General features: G+C 44.3%; 1 protein-coding gene across 1 annotated transcript in view; it reads right to left on the reverse strand.

Annotated features, from left to right (window-relative positions):
- Nucleotides 1–14,411, reverse strand: part of grin2ca (glutamate receptor, ionotropic, N-methyl D-aspartate 2Ca) — a 56,870-nt gene that overhangs the window by 17,188 nt on the left and 25,271 nt on the right. The window contains exons 3-5 of the mRNA XM_079367205.1: nt 10,342–10,943; nt 5,550–5,664; nt 820–1,031 (exon numbers count right to left, since the gene is read on the reverse strand). Of these exons, the coding sequence (XP_079223331.1) occupies nt 820–1,031; nt 5,550–5,664; nt 10,342–10,943 (929 nt within the window). The remainder of the gene's footprint in view (nt 1–819; nt 1,032–5,549; nt 5,665–10,341; nt 10,944–14,411) is intronic.

Consider the following 14,411-nt stretch of genomic DNA (forward strand, 5'->3'; position numbering starts at 1 on the left):
AGTAAAAGTGTGGAGAACCCATAAAATGCTCCATCCTCTGGCCTCTATCCGTCAAAGAATATGAAGATGATTAAAACTCAAAGTGAAATCACGTTTCCGTTGCTACACTGCATCAAGCGTACAAACTCCTGCTGACTTGTATGTCGTATAAATAAACCCCAGTTCAGCCACACTTTGCATGTTTCCTAACTTTAGGACGCTATGCAGCAGTTGACTATTATTGCAAAATATCTACGCTCCAGTTGGGATTTCAAGGCCTTTATAGACTCTTTTTTTTATTGCAAACAGTTATTCAATATTCAGATACTGGAAAATGTACATCTAAACACCTCAACACAGATAGATGATAAAAACTAAGGCTTTGTCCTCGTGTTGTAGTCTTGCTCTCCGTCTGTCAGACTGGGAGGTCTCCAGATTTTAAATCAAGGTTTTTTTTTTTCCTTGCATCGTTACTTTGAATTGGAAAAATGAAATGCCTCTTTCTCATTCATAATTAGATTTTCATCCTTTGTTTATGGTCACAACTTTCCAGGTGTTGCGGTCTAAGTAAGGGACAAGCTGCCTGCACTCCAGTTAAGGATTGTTTATTGATATGTGTGGTCTTGTCTCGGAGCACTCTGGTCTCAGGTGTGTCTTGACTACAGCACTACTTTATCCTGAAGTTCTCACCTGTTAATATAAACTGAACAATTTCAGCTTGTTCTTGTTTAACACCCAATATAGTGGTTGAAGTTGTTCTAATAGCATCAACATCCCCTTGAGCTTTTAAAGATCGCGAGGGAGCGTGAGTGTCTGTTGGTGTGTGTCATCATCACTTACGCCTCTGTCTTGTTGGACTGCCGTCTGCAGGGCACGGTGTTGCTAACACATGTACCAGTCACAGGGTCCACGGCCTCCACGATGACAAAGGGCCTCTCCTCCAGCGTGGCCACCGTCAGGTGCCTGTAATCCGACACGGGCTCCATGTAGGAGCCGTAGCGAGGCCACACAGGGTATCTCATTTGCAGGATGCCCGACTCGTAGTTCCCCACCTGAAGGCGTGGAAAGAGAAGAGGTGAGCCAAGGGGAGCCAGTGACAAATCTCTGCACCAAAGTCCAGATGGTTACCATTATGTGTGACGCTGATCTGTGTTTTTCAGACAGCAATGATTCTCGAAGAGACACATTAAAAAAAAACAGCTTAGCATACGAGAAAGGTATGAAGCTCTGAAAAGTCAAGAAATGTTGGTTATCATGCATGTCTGTCCTAAACTCTAAACACAGAGCGATCCCTTAGCGACATCCAGGATGTTGTTGGATCACCTCGACCTGCTGCAGCGAGGAGCTCTGCAGTTCATCAAGCGTTTACAGGAAATTGATTTGGGGGTCACTTGGTATGAAGAGAGAGCAATTACAAATCAAATGTAATGAAGGCAATTCCAACCCCCTTGGCTGCGTTACCAGTGAGCTTGCTTTAATTGGTTGTGGTGTGGGAAATGGGCGTTCAAGCAAAGCGAATGCATAATCAAGATCTGAAATTAAACATTTCAAGCTCCGTCGTTTAAAGAAGCCGTGACCTGTTAAGCAGCACGTTCCACATGTTTGACTCACAGACTCTGGATGTTCAAATCAGGGAGAGAAATAAAGCACTGAAGGTCACAGAGGACCGTTCGGACCAATTATAGAGACAACAACACTGACTGCTAACTGTGTACGGGGAGATTAGGAAACACATCTACAGATCTTTAGACGGCTGCACCAATCAACAATCATTGAAACAGCCTGGAAATGTTTTTATAACTTTTGATTTTAAGGACGGTAAGATATATTGATGTTAAATACTTTGGTGTTAGGCACGAGTATTAGCTTGAGACAGCAATTCCAACATGGCGACTGCCATTGATGAGCTTCCAAAGAGCCGGCGATAAACAATGGATGACATCACTCAGGCTTTCTCCATTTATTTACAATCTGTACTGTATTGGCCTGTAAGCACAGCGGGATGAGGCTGATTTATTGAAAGCTTAACATCAGACACTTTTTGCACAAAAGTGCAGAAAAGGTGGGGAAAATATTCTGCACACGATATCAAGTTATTTGTTTTTGCACAAGTCGCCTCGATAAAAAGAGAGAGTTCAGAGGGAGGGGGAGAAAAAGAGCAAACGTCCCGATTCTCTCTGAACGTTTCTGTTATTCATCTCTCCTGTCAGTCATGTTGATCCGTCCTGCTGCTCACACATCGCTCCGCTCACGGGCTTTCAGGCTTTCATTTAAAATATCTAATTCCAGGGAAACATTGTGTCCCTTTAGCTTTCTTCGGCTGTGGAGAATCTTTCTTCTTTTTCATCTTGAAAAACAAACGGATCTTTGTTTTTTTTATTCTGTTAAATTAAAAAAGTGAGGATGTTCTCTTTGTGTTTAGTCAGACATTGCTTTAAGGTGTCTTCAGTTACCTGCCTGAAAAATTAATTAAATGCAGTAACACGAGTTTCATTGTGCGCATTTTGTAAAAATCCTTCAGAAAAAAACACTTTATTTTGATCTTTCTCTCGTCCACGACCTCCAGGGGGGAAGCTGTGATTTTTCACAAATATGCATCCTGAGAACAGCAGCTTTTCAGTGCCATATATCACAACAGCAGTGACAGGAACACTTCCCATCATCCTCCGGGGCTCCTTCTCTCTCTGTCGACACTCTCTTCTGTCATCCCCTCACTCCATCTCCCTGAGACACTGTGACTTTGGAGCAAGTCGTAAAATGTGCTGAACAGCCAACAGGGAAGTATTACGACACAGCGACAGCTTTTAAAAAGACTACTGGAGCGCTTGAACGATACATTCTAGTAATATCTGACTGAGGCCTTATTTGACTGGTTTTGTTTTTGGGGTTTCTTTGGGAGGCAAACATGCAGCAGCAGGGGCAAAGTGTGCCTGATCACAGCATGTCTGATTGTTTTCTCCCCGCTCTGGTCCCAACACTGGACCAGAGTATTAGCATTTGTTGCATAATTAGCTCAGGTTTGATTTGAGTTGACACGGGGACATTTACAAGCGGATTACACAATGTGTTCACGGTCACTTGCTGGTCATCCTTTTTTGTCTGGGATAAGTCCGCCTGGCTGTGCTTGCTCCCAAGACACTTTCCGATTTCTAAATATGCAGACAGCCGTTTGCTGAAGGAAAACGACGGGGCACAAAAAAAGAATATGTGGACGTACTGGAGACGCCGTGCACACCAAACAAAACAGTTCAGGAGACGGTGCACGAACCACGACCTGCTCATCCACCCTACATTATGTCCAAAGATCCTTCAGATCTGCCTGTCGTCTTCATCCTGCTCATCCTCGGTGAATACAGAGCGGTTGTGTTGGAACGAGCTCGCTTCACGTTCTGACTAAAAAACACGAATCGTGCAAAAAGAAGGTGTGCATTTTCCAGCACTGTCGTTTGGTCAGCACCTGGGTTCGATGGACAGCTTTGTCTCGCCCCTGTGACGCCTATACAGAGAGATCACGCCTCTGTGACACTCATACAGCGGGAAAGACGCCACAGGGGGCGTAAATATGACACGTTGAACAGGCGGTCTGAACAGAGTCTGTGAGAGTCAAGTAAAGTATGAAAATTGGACTTTTAAGAATTACACATGGCGAGGAGTGTATTGCATCAGCCATCCGTCTGTGCAGCGTCACGCTCAGGCTGGATAAGGTGACCACCCGTAATGTGTACAATAAGAACACTGACTGAAAGGCTTCAAGAGGTGGAATTGATTTCTCTCAGAGAAAAGATGCCAGAGGCGTCGGAGATTGAACTGTGAAAAATGTCGAAATGTTTTTTCTGGAACGAGCAGAACGTTAGACTCTGGAGGGGCGAAGAACATGGACGTTCTCTTTCTTCCACAGAAGGTTTAAAGTAAGGTCATGGTGGTGGGAATGAATGCTGGAGTCAATGAGGGAACGAGAGGACACGTCTCTCTCTGTCAGACGTTTCCCTTTCATGTTTCATGTGACGGAATACATTAAAGGGAATGTAAAAGTCAGTCCAGCACTTTTTTTGACGTTTCCATAAAATCAAAGGCGACTCTACAACACCTTCGAGGTGGTTCAAGGGCAAGCTGTCTCGTCTGTCAGAGAAGGAAGCCACATTAAGATAGTTAAAAAAAAAAAAAAAAACCTTTATCTCCAAGAAGAGTTGCAACAGGACGCCAAGAGAAGAGTGAGAAGAGCGTGTCTGTTATCTGCACTCTGCAAAGTGTTCCTTCACTCAAACATCTGCCCATGAAATGAAGAAGATCGTCTCCGTGTTTGATGCAGCTTTTTTTTTGTCTCCTCTTCATCAACAGGAAGTGCAGTGCCGGGGTGTTAATGGGACATTTAAACTTTTTTTGTGATTCATGTGACAGTAAGAGGACTCGCAGACTGATCAGAAAGAAATGCACCACCAGTCAACGGCTTGAGAAAAAGAAGAGGAACACACTCACTGCTTATTTGGATGTCAATAAGTGTCTTTACGTCACACTTATTCTTTGCCAGTTTGTATGCAACATGAAGCTAAAGTGTTGGCCTGCCAACACAACAATGCAGGATAAAGGCAAATGCAGCTCGAGTAAAGGACACCTGTAACCGCTTAACGGTGCACGTGCAATGCTGCACATTCCTCCTTCAAAAACGATCAAGCCCCGATCCCAATGTTCAAATTTGATTTGAGCTTTCACACTCACTCAAACCTCCAGCTACCTGCAGGATGAAAGCCCAGACTTTATCAGCCCCCCATAGTGTTTCTTTTCTCTGCAGAAAGTCAGAGTGAGCGATGGTGAAAAGGTGGCGGTGACATTTATTCTCTATGACCGGTTTACGGCTGTAGGCTGTATGCATTGAACGCTATGATCTCCGCGCACACGTTTGGACTGCAGTGTTTGATTAAAGGCAAATCATCTCATTAAAGCATCTTAAAACAGACTTTGTTTCATCGTACGCGACTTCTTTTTTACGTCATATCTTGCCTCAGGAGACCCCAGGTTCTCAAGGATAGAGTCTTCTGCTGTGAGAATCGATATGCATGCTTCAGTTTTCTTTTAAAGCATAAAACAGAATGCATTAAATCAGCGCAGCAGGTAAACTCCCTCCACTCTGGTGTCCACGTCCACACCCACAGGCTCATTTATTTGAACCTGTGTTTCAGTCTCTGACAGAGCCAATGAAGCGGCACGCTGCTGCAAAATGACCTGATGGAAGAGTGTGTTGGATTTATTTCAACATCTTTTGAAGAGATAGAGGGGAGGTGTGTCTCTGTGAGTGTGTGAGAGAACTACTATTGTGTGTGTGTGATTAGGAGATGATCTTTCATTGGGATACTCCTGACAAAGAAGCCAGTGATGTATGAAATCACTCTGCAGCCAGCATGAAGAGAAAGATGTCAGTCAAATTCACGGTGATACTGCAGAGCACCTCCTCTGATTTCTCTTTCCATCACTGTTCTGATAACAAAGTCCTCGTCCACTATATTCAGCTGTGATTGCACAGAAAGTGCTGCCTCTGTTAAGGTAATAGATCTCCATGTTGTGCAAGCGCTCACCTTGTCCCACTGCCTCTCTCGGTCCAAAGTGATGATGATCATGGCTGGATTCACCAGGTACCCGTTGCTGTTGAAGGAGAAGTCGTTGTGTTCCCAGGTAACATTCAGCATGTGCCTGCAGTGGGGAACAATAGAGGAACACTGTCAGTGTCTGTGTAAGCTGCGTCGACTCTCAAACCTGGAAATCCTGCTGATCAGCCGCCACTTCAGAGCAAACAAACATGGCGGACGATCGGCAGGAAGAAATGGCTGTTTATGTTTGACTTCCTTTAACTGAAAATTTACGAAGAAAATCTTTGACCTCGGTACAAAGACGTGGTGACGGTAAAAATGGATTTGTTGCTGTTGTTATCATCCAGCTTGCTTTTAAGATAAGATCACTCTTTTCTAGCTCTTTTACACGCTGATGGAACAGGTTGGTATGTCATGTAATTCACACACATTTTCCGGCAAAAGCACGAGACAAAACTTCGGGTTCAGTGCCTTGCCCAAGGGCACGACGGACATGAGCCACAGCCACGGAAAAAAATCTGTGACGATTATCCTAAAAATCATCAAACAAAATCCACTTTGCTAACTTTCATCAGAAGAAAATCAGCCTGATTATCCTGCAAAGTTTACCCTGCTTTGGACACCAATGTAAAAAAAAACATGCTTATACATTTAATTTACCTGCAACTTGTTACCTGATTGATTTTGCATTGTTTTAAATGTTTTAACTCCAGATGTAAGTGTAATATACCTTTCTTGCATTTTTAGATATTTTCAAAAATGTTTACGGCATCAAATCCAGCTGCTTCCCTGAGTTTGTAATCTTAAAAAAAAATAAAAAAATAAATGAGAGCCAGAAATGTGTAACCTGCCTCTTGTGATTCCATTGTTCCATCCTTCACATCCTGTGAAATCAAACCTGCGGCGCTGCTCTCTCACCTCAGCTGTCACTCCAGCCGAGGCGATGAAAAGCCTGCTGGGAGGCAGAATAGCCTTCAGCTCGGTCTGTGTGAAAAGCCTATTTAATCTGGTAATCTGCCATAATCCCATTAACAGGTGAGTTGACTCATTATCAAAGCTTGTTTGAAGACAAAAAAAAAAAAGAAGAAGCTCTGAGTGCAGACGAGTCTGAGAACCGAGGGGGATGTTAATGTTTGAAGTGGCTGGAAAAAGAGAGGAGATAGCCGTCTGTAAAGTTAATAGAAAGTGCTTTGTTCTATCACGCCGACCTTCACGATACCGACAAGAGCTGCCTCTGCTCCAGTCGTGCCTGCTGGGTGTAGAGAGTCTAAAACGAGCGGTTTGCACTGTATCAAAGCCGGAGATAATGTTCCAGATTTTCCCCTTTTTAGTGGAATGATGTGGCTTTGTGAAAAAGGAAAAGCTGTTTCTGTTCCAGCTTTGGCGACCCTGAAAGACAGGTGACTGGTTTTGTTGTTTCGCAATGCTTTTGTCCTGTTAGCAGCCCGTCTACTCTAACTCACATAAACACAACACGTTCCCAAAGCTCCTTGAATGACCTTGCTTTCATGCGAGCCTAACGATGATGCTGAACCACTTTCTTTCTGGGTCTTCTCTTTGCTGAATTGATAAAAAAAATAAAAAATAAAAGAAAGACGGATTTGCTTCATGTTCCGTGGCACTGATTGCTCCATTGGGCATGGTTTAAATGAGGAGAAGCCCTGCCCCTCTACTTGTTCCCTGACAGTCTGCAAGAGATATGGTGCAGAGAAGAGGGGGGGGGGGGGGAATGGATGGCAGCGGGTGCAGGGCACAGTTTGGAAGAGTGACGGTCGCCATAAAATGTTCCTCACAACATCAAACAGATGGGAAGTCATGAATAAATAATCAACTGTTAACCACTCTTTGGCCAGAAACAACGAGCCATCTCTGCTGCACCTTTGTGATTTATCAGTAATTAAAGACAACACGTAGTCCCACTTTGATACCTGCTTCTACAAAACAGGGATAGCTGTGCACACAAATCTTAATGGAAACAATAAAAGAGGCTATTGCCTGCAGAAAATGCAAGTGCATGTGATTACTTTTTCTGACACCTGATAAGATCTGTAGTATTTCTGTGCGAGAGATGGGAGATGGGTATGTTGCCATTAAAAAAAAATGAAAAGAATTGTTGGAGAGTCCAAAGCTTCAGACTGATGGGGAGAAACTGCAGCTCGACTAATACAAGCAACAACATGTAGGAATTTGGTTTGTGTGCTCTGGCGCCAACTAAAGGTCTCGAAGTGCAACTGCATTGTTGTAAGCGACGTGGTGGACAATCACGCCGGCCACTTCGTAGACAACGTGCAGCTGTTGACAAGCGGAGGGGGCAAAGCTGGCGAGAACATAGCGAGAAGCTAACTAACCGTGTGACTGCAATGTGCAGTACCTACTTTTACCAGGTTTTGCAGCAAACACGACGCTGCAGGCGTCTTCGGCCCGTTGTTTTCAAATTGTTAGCATGTGGAGCGTTTGGTTTAGGCCGTGGCTAAATATAGCAAAAATAGAGACAGTACAGTACAGTTATTACACGCTAGGTGAGAGAGGCGATCAGCGCAAGAATGATGTATGAATGTATTTGTATGTAAACTTGAACATGCTAACATAGCTTGGTTTATTGTGCTGATAAATGGACGTTTGAATCTACTAATGTAAGTCTGAAAAGTTACATATTGTTCCTTTAAATTCATGATTTTGTCCCTAGCTAAAACTTCTTGCTAACTCTGCTGCTAACTGTTCCCCTCAAGCAAGCCCATCCAATAAAAGCACTCATATTGTCTCATATTGTGATGCCAAGAGTGTGAGCGTACATAAGTTATAAACTTCTGCTCAGAGAGACCTTTTAGGTGCTGCTTTTTTTACAACCTTTAACAGCTGTTAGTTTGTGGTCTTTAAAGCTAACAGACTCCTCCGGCCAAACGAACAAAGGATCCTGTTCCATTCCGTTTGTTGGCTCGTTCGTCTCACTGCGCTCTCCATCCAAAACAATGTGATTGTCTCACAATGATTCATTCAAATTAGCAGGTAGAGGCGGTGTTGGACTTTTAAGTGCAAATGTAAAATAGCTGTTTTTAAACCATGAAGTTTTCTTGCGTGAAAAGAGCCAAAGTAACAGCTGCTCATTGGGAAATGTTAGAAACTATTTGAGCCAGCTGGCTGCGAAAAACTGCTTTTACATACCTTTTCCTCTGTTACTGTCACTGTGGCCATAAATCTGTTTTACTCGTTGTTGTTGTTGTTGTTGTTGGGCTGTTTGTCTCTATTTATCTCTTTCCATCTGCATTACTCTCTATCCAACCTTTCGAGCCCGACACAGTCACAGCAGATGGCTGGCTCCGCTCCGGGTTTCCGTTCCTGCTAAAGGAAGTTTTTCTACCTTGCAGCTGCTCCTTTGCCAAGCAGCGAGGGCTTTGCTCAAAGTGGACCACTCCTACTCTGAAAGTAATTTAATAAAGTGTCTTGAGATAACATGGGTCAAGATTTGACACTTTCCAGAAAAAGTTCTCATTGATTTATAAAGGCATGGGCCCCTGCTCATACCTCATCGACCCTCAACCGGAAGGCCGGGAGCAGAAGGAGTAAGTAGTTAAGCAAACACTTTGATTCAGCCTGCCGGGTCTTGAAGATATGTACTGTGATAGGCTCCTGTCACGCGCCCTTAGCATCAACAGGGACGCGACAGGTCATCCTGCGGCCAGCCTTTTTGTTCCTGTTCCCTCGGGCAGCGACAGTATCGCTCTGTCAAATGCACTTCGTCCCATCATGTCCATTTTTCTTCTTTTCTTTTCTCATCTATATTTTTTATTGTAACTTACTGTGCTGTGTCTTTGTCCAGTTGTGCTGTTTTCCAATGTGGAACTCAATGTCCACCCCCCCACCCCCACCCCCCCAAGTCTGGACTGGCCCCTGGGTGTGAGGACTTCATTATTAATGATTAAAAATGTGTCCTGTTGTTGGATTTGACTCGTTTTGCTCGGCTGCATTAACCGTCGCTTCAAGGATCGTTTTTAAAACACTCGGGGGTTCTATCTCGATTGAAGAAGTGTCCTCTGTGTCTACTTTAATACAACTAATGAGACGCCATCAAATATACATGAGATGGTCTTAAGCTACAGGGGGTCCATTCTCAATTTTCATTCATTAGCACCATCAACAGCACACATCTGCAGAGTTGTTTCCATGGGGAAAGCCGTCACTCTGTAACTCACTCTTATCATTTATGAACATTTTCTTACAGAGGCCCTGGTGCCTGTTTTTATGAAGGTTATGAAGGGGAAGTCTTTGCACTCAGAGACATAACAGCTCCTCTGTGAGTCTTTGCCTGTATAAATACACAAAACAAGTGTGCGAAAACCTGCCGACAAACATTGTTCATCAAGACTGAATAAATGCATTTAAGGATTTTTGGCAGCATTTCAGAATGTGAATTTCCATCTGCGCTTATTTTTTTTACATGCATGAAAACCAGAACAAAACTGGACAACTAAAACTGCCCTGCTGTTAGTTCTTTAAGTATGATCCTATACAACAAAACTCAGACAGACTTCCAGCGTTTTATTTAGGGACTGTGGTGCCGGAGTTTGGAAGGTGCAAGATGCTAAGGTCAAGTTAAGGCATGGTTCATTAAATATTAGCAATATGACTATCTGGCTCCTGGCATGTGACTTGAACAGAGTGTCATTAATAACAACGGACTCATTGTCCAGCTCAATAAAAGGAAATTTTAAATTCCCTATTTTTAAAACTTGAACAGAATCTTTAAAAAGCTGCACTTCTGTCTCTCAGACTTTGTTCTTACCTGAACAGAGTGTCATTAGTAGCGGCGGGCTTGACGGGGTTGTGACAGTCACTCTGGCCCTCGGGAACAAAGCCTCTCTGCTTCCGGAAACTCTGCACCCCTTTCACCACGATGGCCACGCCGTCCCGCACCCTCTTCCTCAGACTCATCCTCCAGCGGTCTGTGATGATGCTGATCAGCCCGACGGGGAAGCTGTCGGGAGGGGGAATGTCAGGGTTCCCCACGGCCAGGCTGGGGATAATCCAGATGTAGCCCGGCCCTACTAATCCAGAATCGGCTGCCATGCTGAACAGGTACTGAGCCTCTTCGTGGGAACAGTAGACTAACAGCACCTGAGCGTCGATCTGCTGGAGCAGCCGCCGCGCTCGGATGTCGTTCATGCCGTCGGCGGACATGTCGAAGGTCAGAATGTCCTGAAGTTCCCACATGAAGTAGCTGGTGTCTGTGAAGGACTTGATATATTCCACGTAGGTTTCGTAGCCCGGGTACAGGCTGGTTATGACCACGAAGCTGTCCCAGTTGTACTCCTCCATCACCTTGAACATGCCGTTGATTTGCTGCTCGATGGAGGAGCCCAGCTGCAGGAAGTTGGAGCCTTCACCCTGGAGGATAATAAAAACGTGAATATGTGCACGACGACCTTTACGGTTGGCTAACTCTCTGCACGCATTCTGCTCTAAACCAACAAGCAAATTAACACGTCTTAATTACATTTGTTTAATGTGCAGATTAAACTCTAGGAGACCCTCTTTATACCTTTAAGCGTACACACAGACATTGTGAACGGAAGGATAAATCCCTCATGCAGCGCTGCTTTCTTTCGCTTCTCCGGGGGCCGAGCACTCGTTCATCACATAAACTCGCACGTCTTACTTTTGCAGCGCAGACACTGGCCGTCATCTATACTTGCAAATTCAGAGGGATGGCACTATCAATGTGGGCGGCGTTTTCTGCAAAATGAGACGACCTTGAGAGACGAAGAACGGCGAGGGCTTTTTCTGTTTTACTGTTTTATTAACAAACAAAAAAACATGGAGGGGAGAGGGAGCCGTTCTTTGTGGTGTGTCGTCTTTTTTTTCTCCTGAGATTTTCAGTGAAATGATGTTGAGCAGTCTTTCACACTTCAAGGTGAACTTTAAGGTCCTGAGGCAAGCGTGCTAACCACTGCGCCACCGTGTTCATCGGTGCAAATCACAACTTAACTTTGTTTCATTTGTTTTGAACTGGATGCTTTTCAGAAACAAGAGCCAAACTTCAACATGTTGTCTAAAGCGTCGTCTGTCTGTCTTCACTGTATTTATTCAAGGCAATCATCAGTAACGTGACAGAGATTGGTTGAAGCTCGCTCACATTTTTCTTTATTTTTTTTTATCAGAGATGATTTATTCTGCAGCAGACTTCAATTACTCGGCCTCGTCTTTGCTGTGCCGCGTCGTTCTGCAAAACAAACATGTTCATTAACGAGGACTCATTAGTAGGAGGGGCAGGTGTCAACGTGAGCGGGTGAAAATAAAGTTTATTGTTCTTTGACGATGCTCATCTTAAAATTCTGTCCTGCCTCTCGTCTCGTCAGAAGTATTTGCTTTGACTCCGCCGTCGGTAAAGCTCTCCCTCGCTCTCTCTGTCAGGTTGTCAGAGTCGGCCCCCTCCTGACCCTCCCTCTACCATGCCGAGGTGGGGGCCCCTCTGAGCGGAGCATTTGGGGCGGGGGGGGGGTCAGGTATTGTGAGACAGCAAACATGCCTGTGATCTTATTCCGCCTGTCTCCCTGCTGTCCTTGAGAGAAGTTCAGCGCTCTTGTGATGTATGAGCATCTTACGATTTCAGACGTCACGGCTAAATCCTCTGACTTTGTGCCTCCGACTGTAACCGTGCTCACGCCCCCCTGAAAACATTTTCTCTTTTCTGTAGCCTTGTTTCACTTGTCACTGCTCTTGTTTTCTCAGAACCTTTTCTCAAATCCCCACACAGGGCTGCAGCTAAATACAGTAACAAAGAGGTTTTTGAAGGCCTAGTTTTAAAGGCATCCATCCATTTATTAACCCTTGAAGGTATGAAAACGAAATGGTGCAAAGCTGCTTTCCTCCTTACTTTTGCTTATTATGGTGTCACTGTCAGGTGGGCTGAGTCTTCAAAGTCTAATCCATAATATTTTGTATGTAAATATAATGTTCAGTCTTGGTCTTAAGAAAGTTCTGAAGACGACTTCTGGTCTTGACTTAATATCTGGAGTGCGCCCAGTATGAGACCGAGAGAAAGTGGTCTTCAGACCTTTCTTAAGACCAAGACCGATTTTGAGTACCACAGTACAACACTGTATTTACATACAAAACGTAGGTCTTAGTCTTGTCTCGGTCTCAGGCTGGGCGGACTCCAGACTTGAAATCAAGACCACCTCTGAAGGCTTCTGTGGCAGAAAGAAGGAACGCTCTAGCTTCTGCAGATTTGAAGTGAGATCAGCTTTGACGTGGTTATGCAATAATAATGATCTCCCAAGGCTAGTTTTTTTTAGCATGTTCGGCTCTGCTTACTAAAGACACAGTGTCGACATAACTGAATTAAGCTAAAGCTTTCTGTGGAAGAAAAATGATGGCTCCAGCTTTGAAGTTTTTCTTAGAATATAAAAAATATGCTTAATAGTGTAGCTGAAACAAAATCAGTGACACTACAATTTTTCATTTCTAACTCATCCAATTAAAACCCAGAGCTCGTATCATTTATTTTTAACGCCTCATCTTACCTTATATTCATATTAATGACGTTCAGTTATCTGCGTCTTTACGTGAAATCGTTGTGAGCTCAGTGTAAGAGACAGGATGTGGACGGAGATGGATTGGACTGCAGTGGAGGCTGGGCGGCTGCCTGCGTGCATCCACACAGTGTGTGCAGGGATCTTATGCAGGTTAGTCACGGAGAGGCTTGTGAAGATGGTATAAATCTACTCGTGTTCTCCTTCCCCTCACTGTCCCACAGCTAATCTGTCAGAGTTATTGCCCTTATTCCTGCTCGTGCTGCTGCCTTCCTGCATCTACACAACAACTCTCAATCGCTTCATTCCCCAACAGGTGCCGAGGCGCCAGAGTGTGTACGTGCAGGTGTGTGTGTTTGTCTTTTTTTCAGTACATCTTATACATGCAGAATAGCCTGAGGGTGTAGTCAGAGAAAAAGCCGCTCGCAAACTCCACTCTCAACAGCTCAATTAGCAGAGGGCAGAGTGACGCGCGGTCCAAATGAGCCTGGGGCATTACCACAGGCGCGGCTGCAGTCAGTGCGCAGAGCGTGTACAGTATGGTCAAAGGCATATGTCTGCAGATGGAGCCAAACAAACAGTCACAGTCGGTTACACAGAATGTGAAATGAATCTTCCACCAGCGTTGATGTCCTCTTTTAGGAGCCAAATGCATGCAGCATCGAAAGGCAAACATGTTTATTCCCCATCTGGAACAGCCTCTTTAAGATGACGTTTAGACTCTTCCTGGCTGCATTGCACTCCTTCCCGAAGCTGCTGATGACAACTGAAAACAGTCAAATTGAGCACAGTCGAAATTGTCAGGGGGTAAACAATGCTATGTGTTTTTTTTCTTAAAATAATCCCTTGGAAAAGTTTATTTCTGGACAGTCAGTCAGATAAATGCTGATATTCCGCCGACATAACAAAGAGAGAGAAATCCTCTAAATCCTCTGAAAGATGACGTAGATGCAGAACAACACGACAGTGATAGGAAAGAGGTTGGAGAAATCTCCGCTGGATGACAAATCTCCATCATCTGACAATGAAAAAAAAAGAAAAGATCATATTGCCCAATACTATAAATAATACATGTTAGATTATAACCTGGGCCCGTTTGAAAATGGACCATGACTCTATCAGGCAGTAAGCTGTCGTCACACAGTGTTGTGCACTGAAGCTCACAGTAATAGTCGACAGTCCCAAAGAAGATTACAGCCATTGAGTGGAAAGCTTAGCTTCTCAAGGCTGAGATTATATCCACAAGAGTAAAATATACAGACCTCACACTGCTTCACTAACACAAGCAGAAAGGCTGCGTTACTCCGCACAGGTCACTCTC

Source organism: Symphodus melops, assembly GCF_947650265.1.
Source record: "Symphodus melops genome assembly, chromosome: 17".
Classification (NCBI taxonomy): Eukaryota; Metazoa; Chordata; class Actinopteri; order Labriformes; family Labridae; genus Symphodus; species Symphodus melops.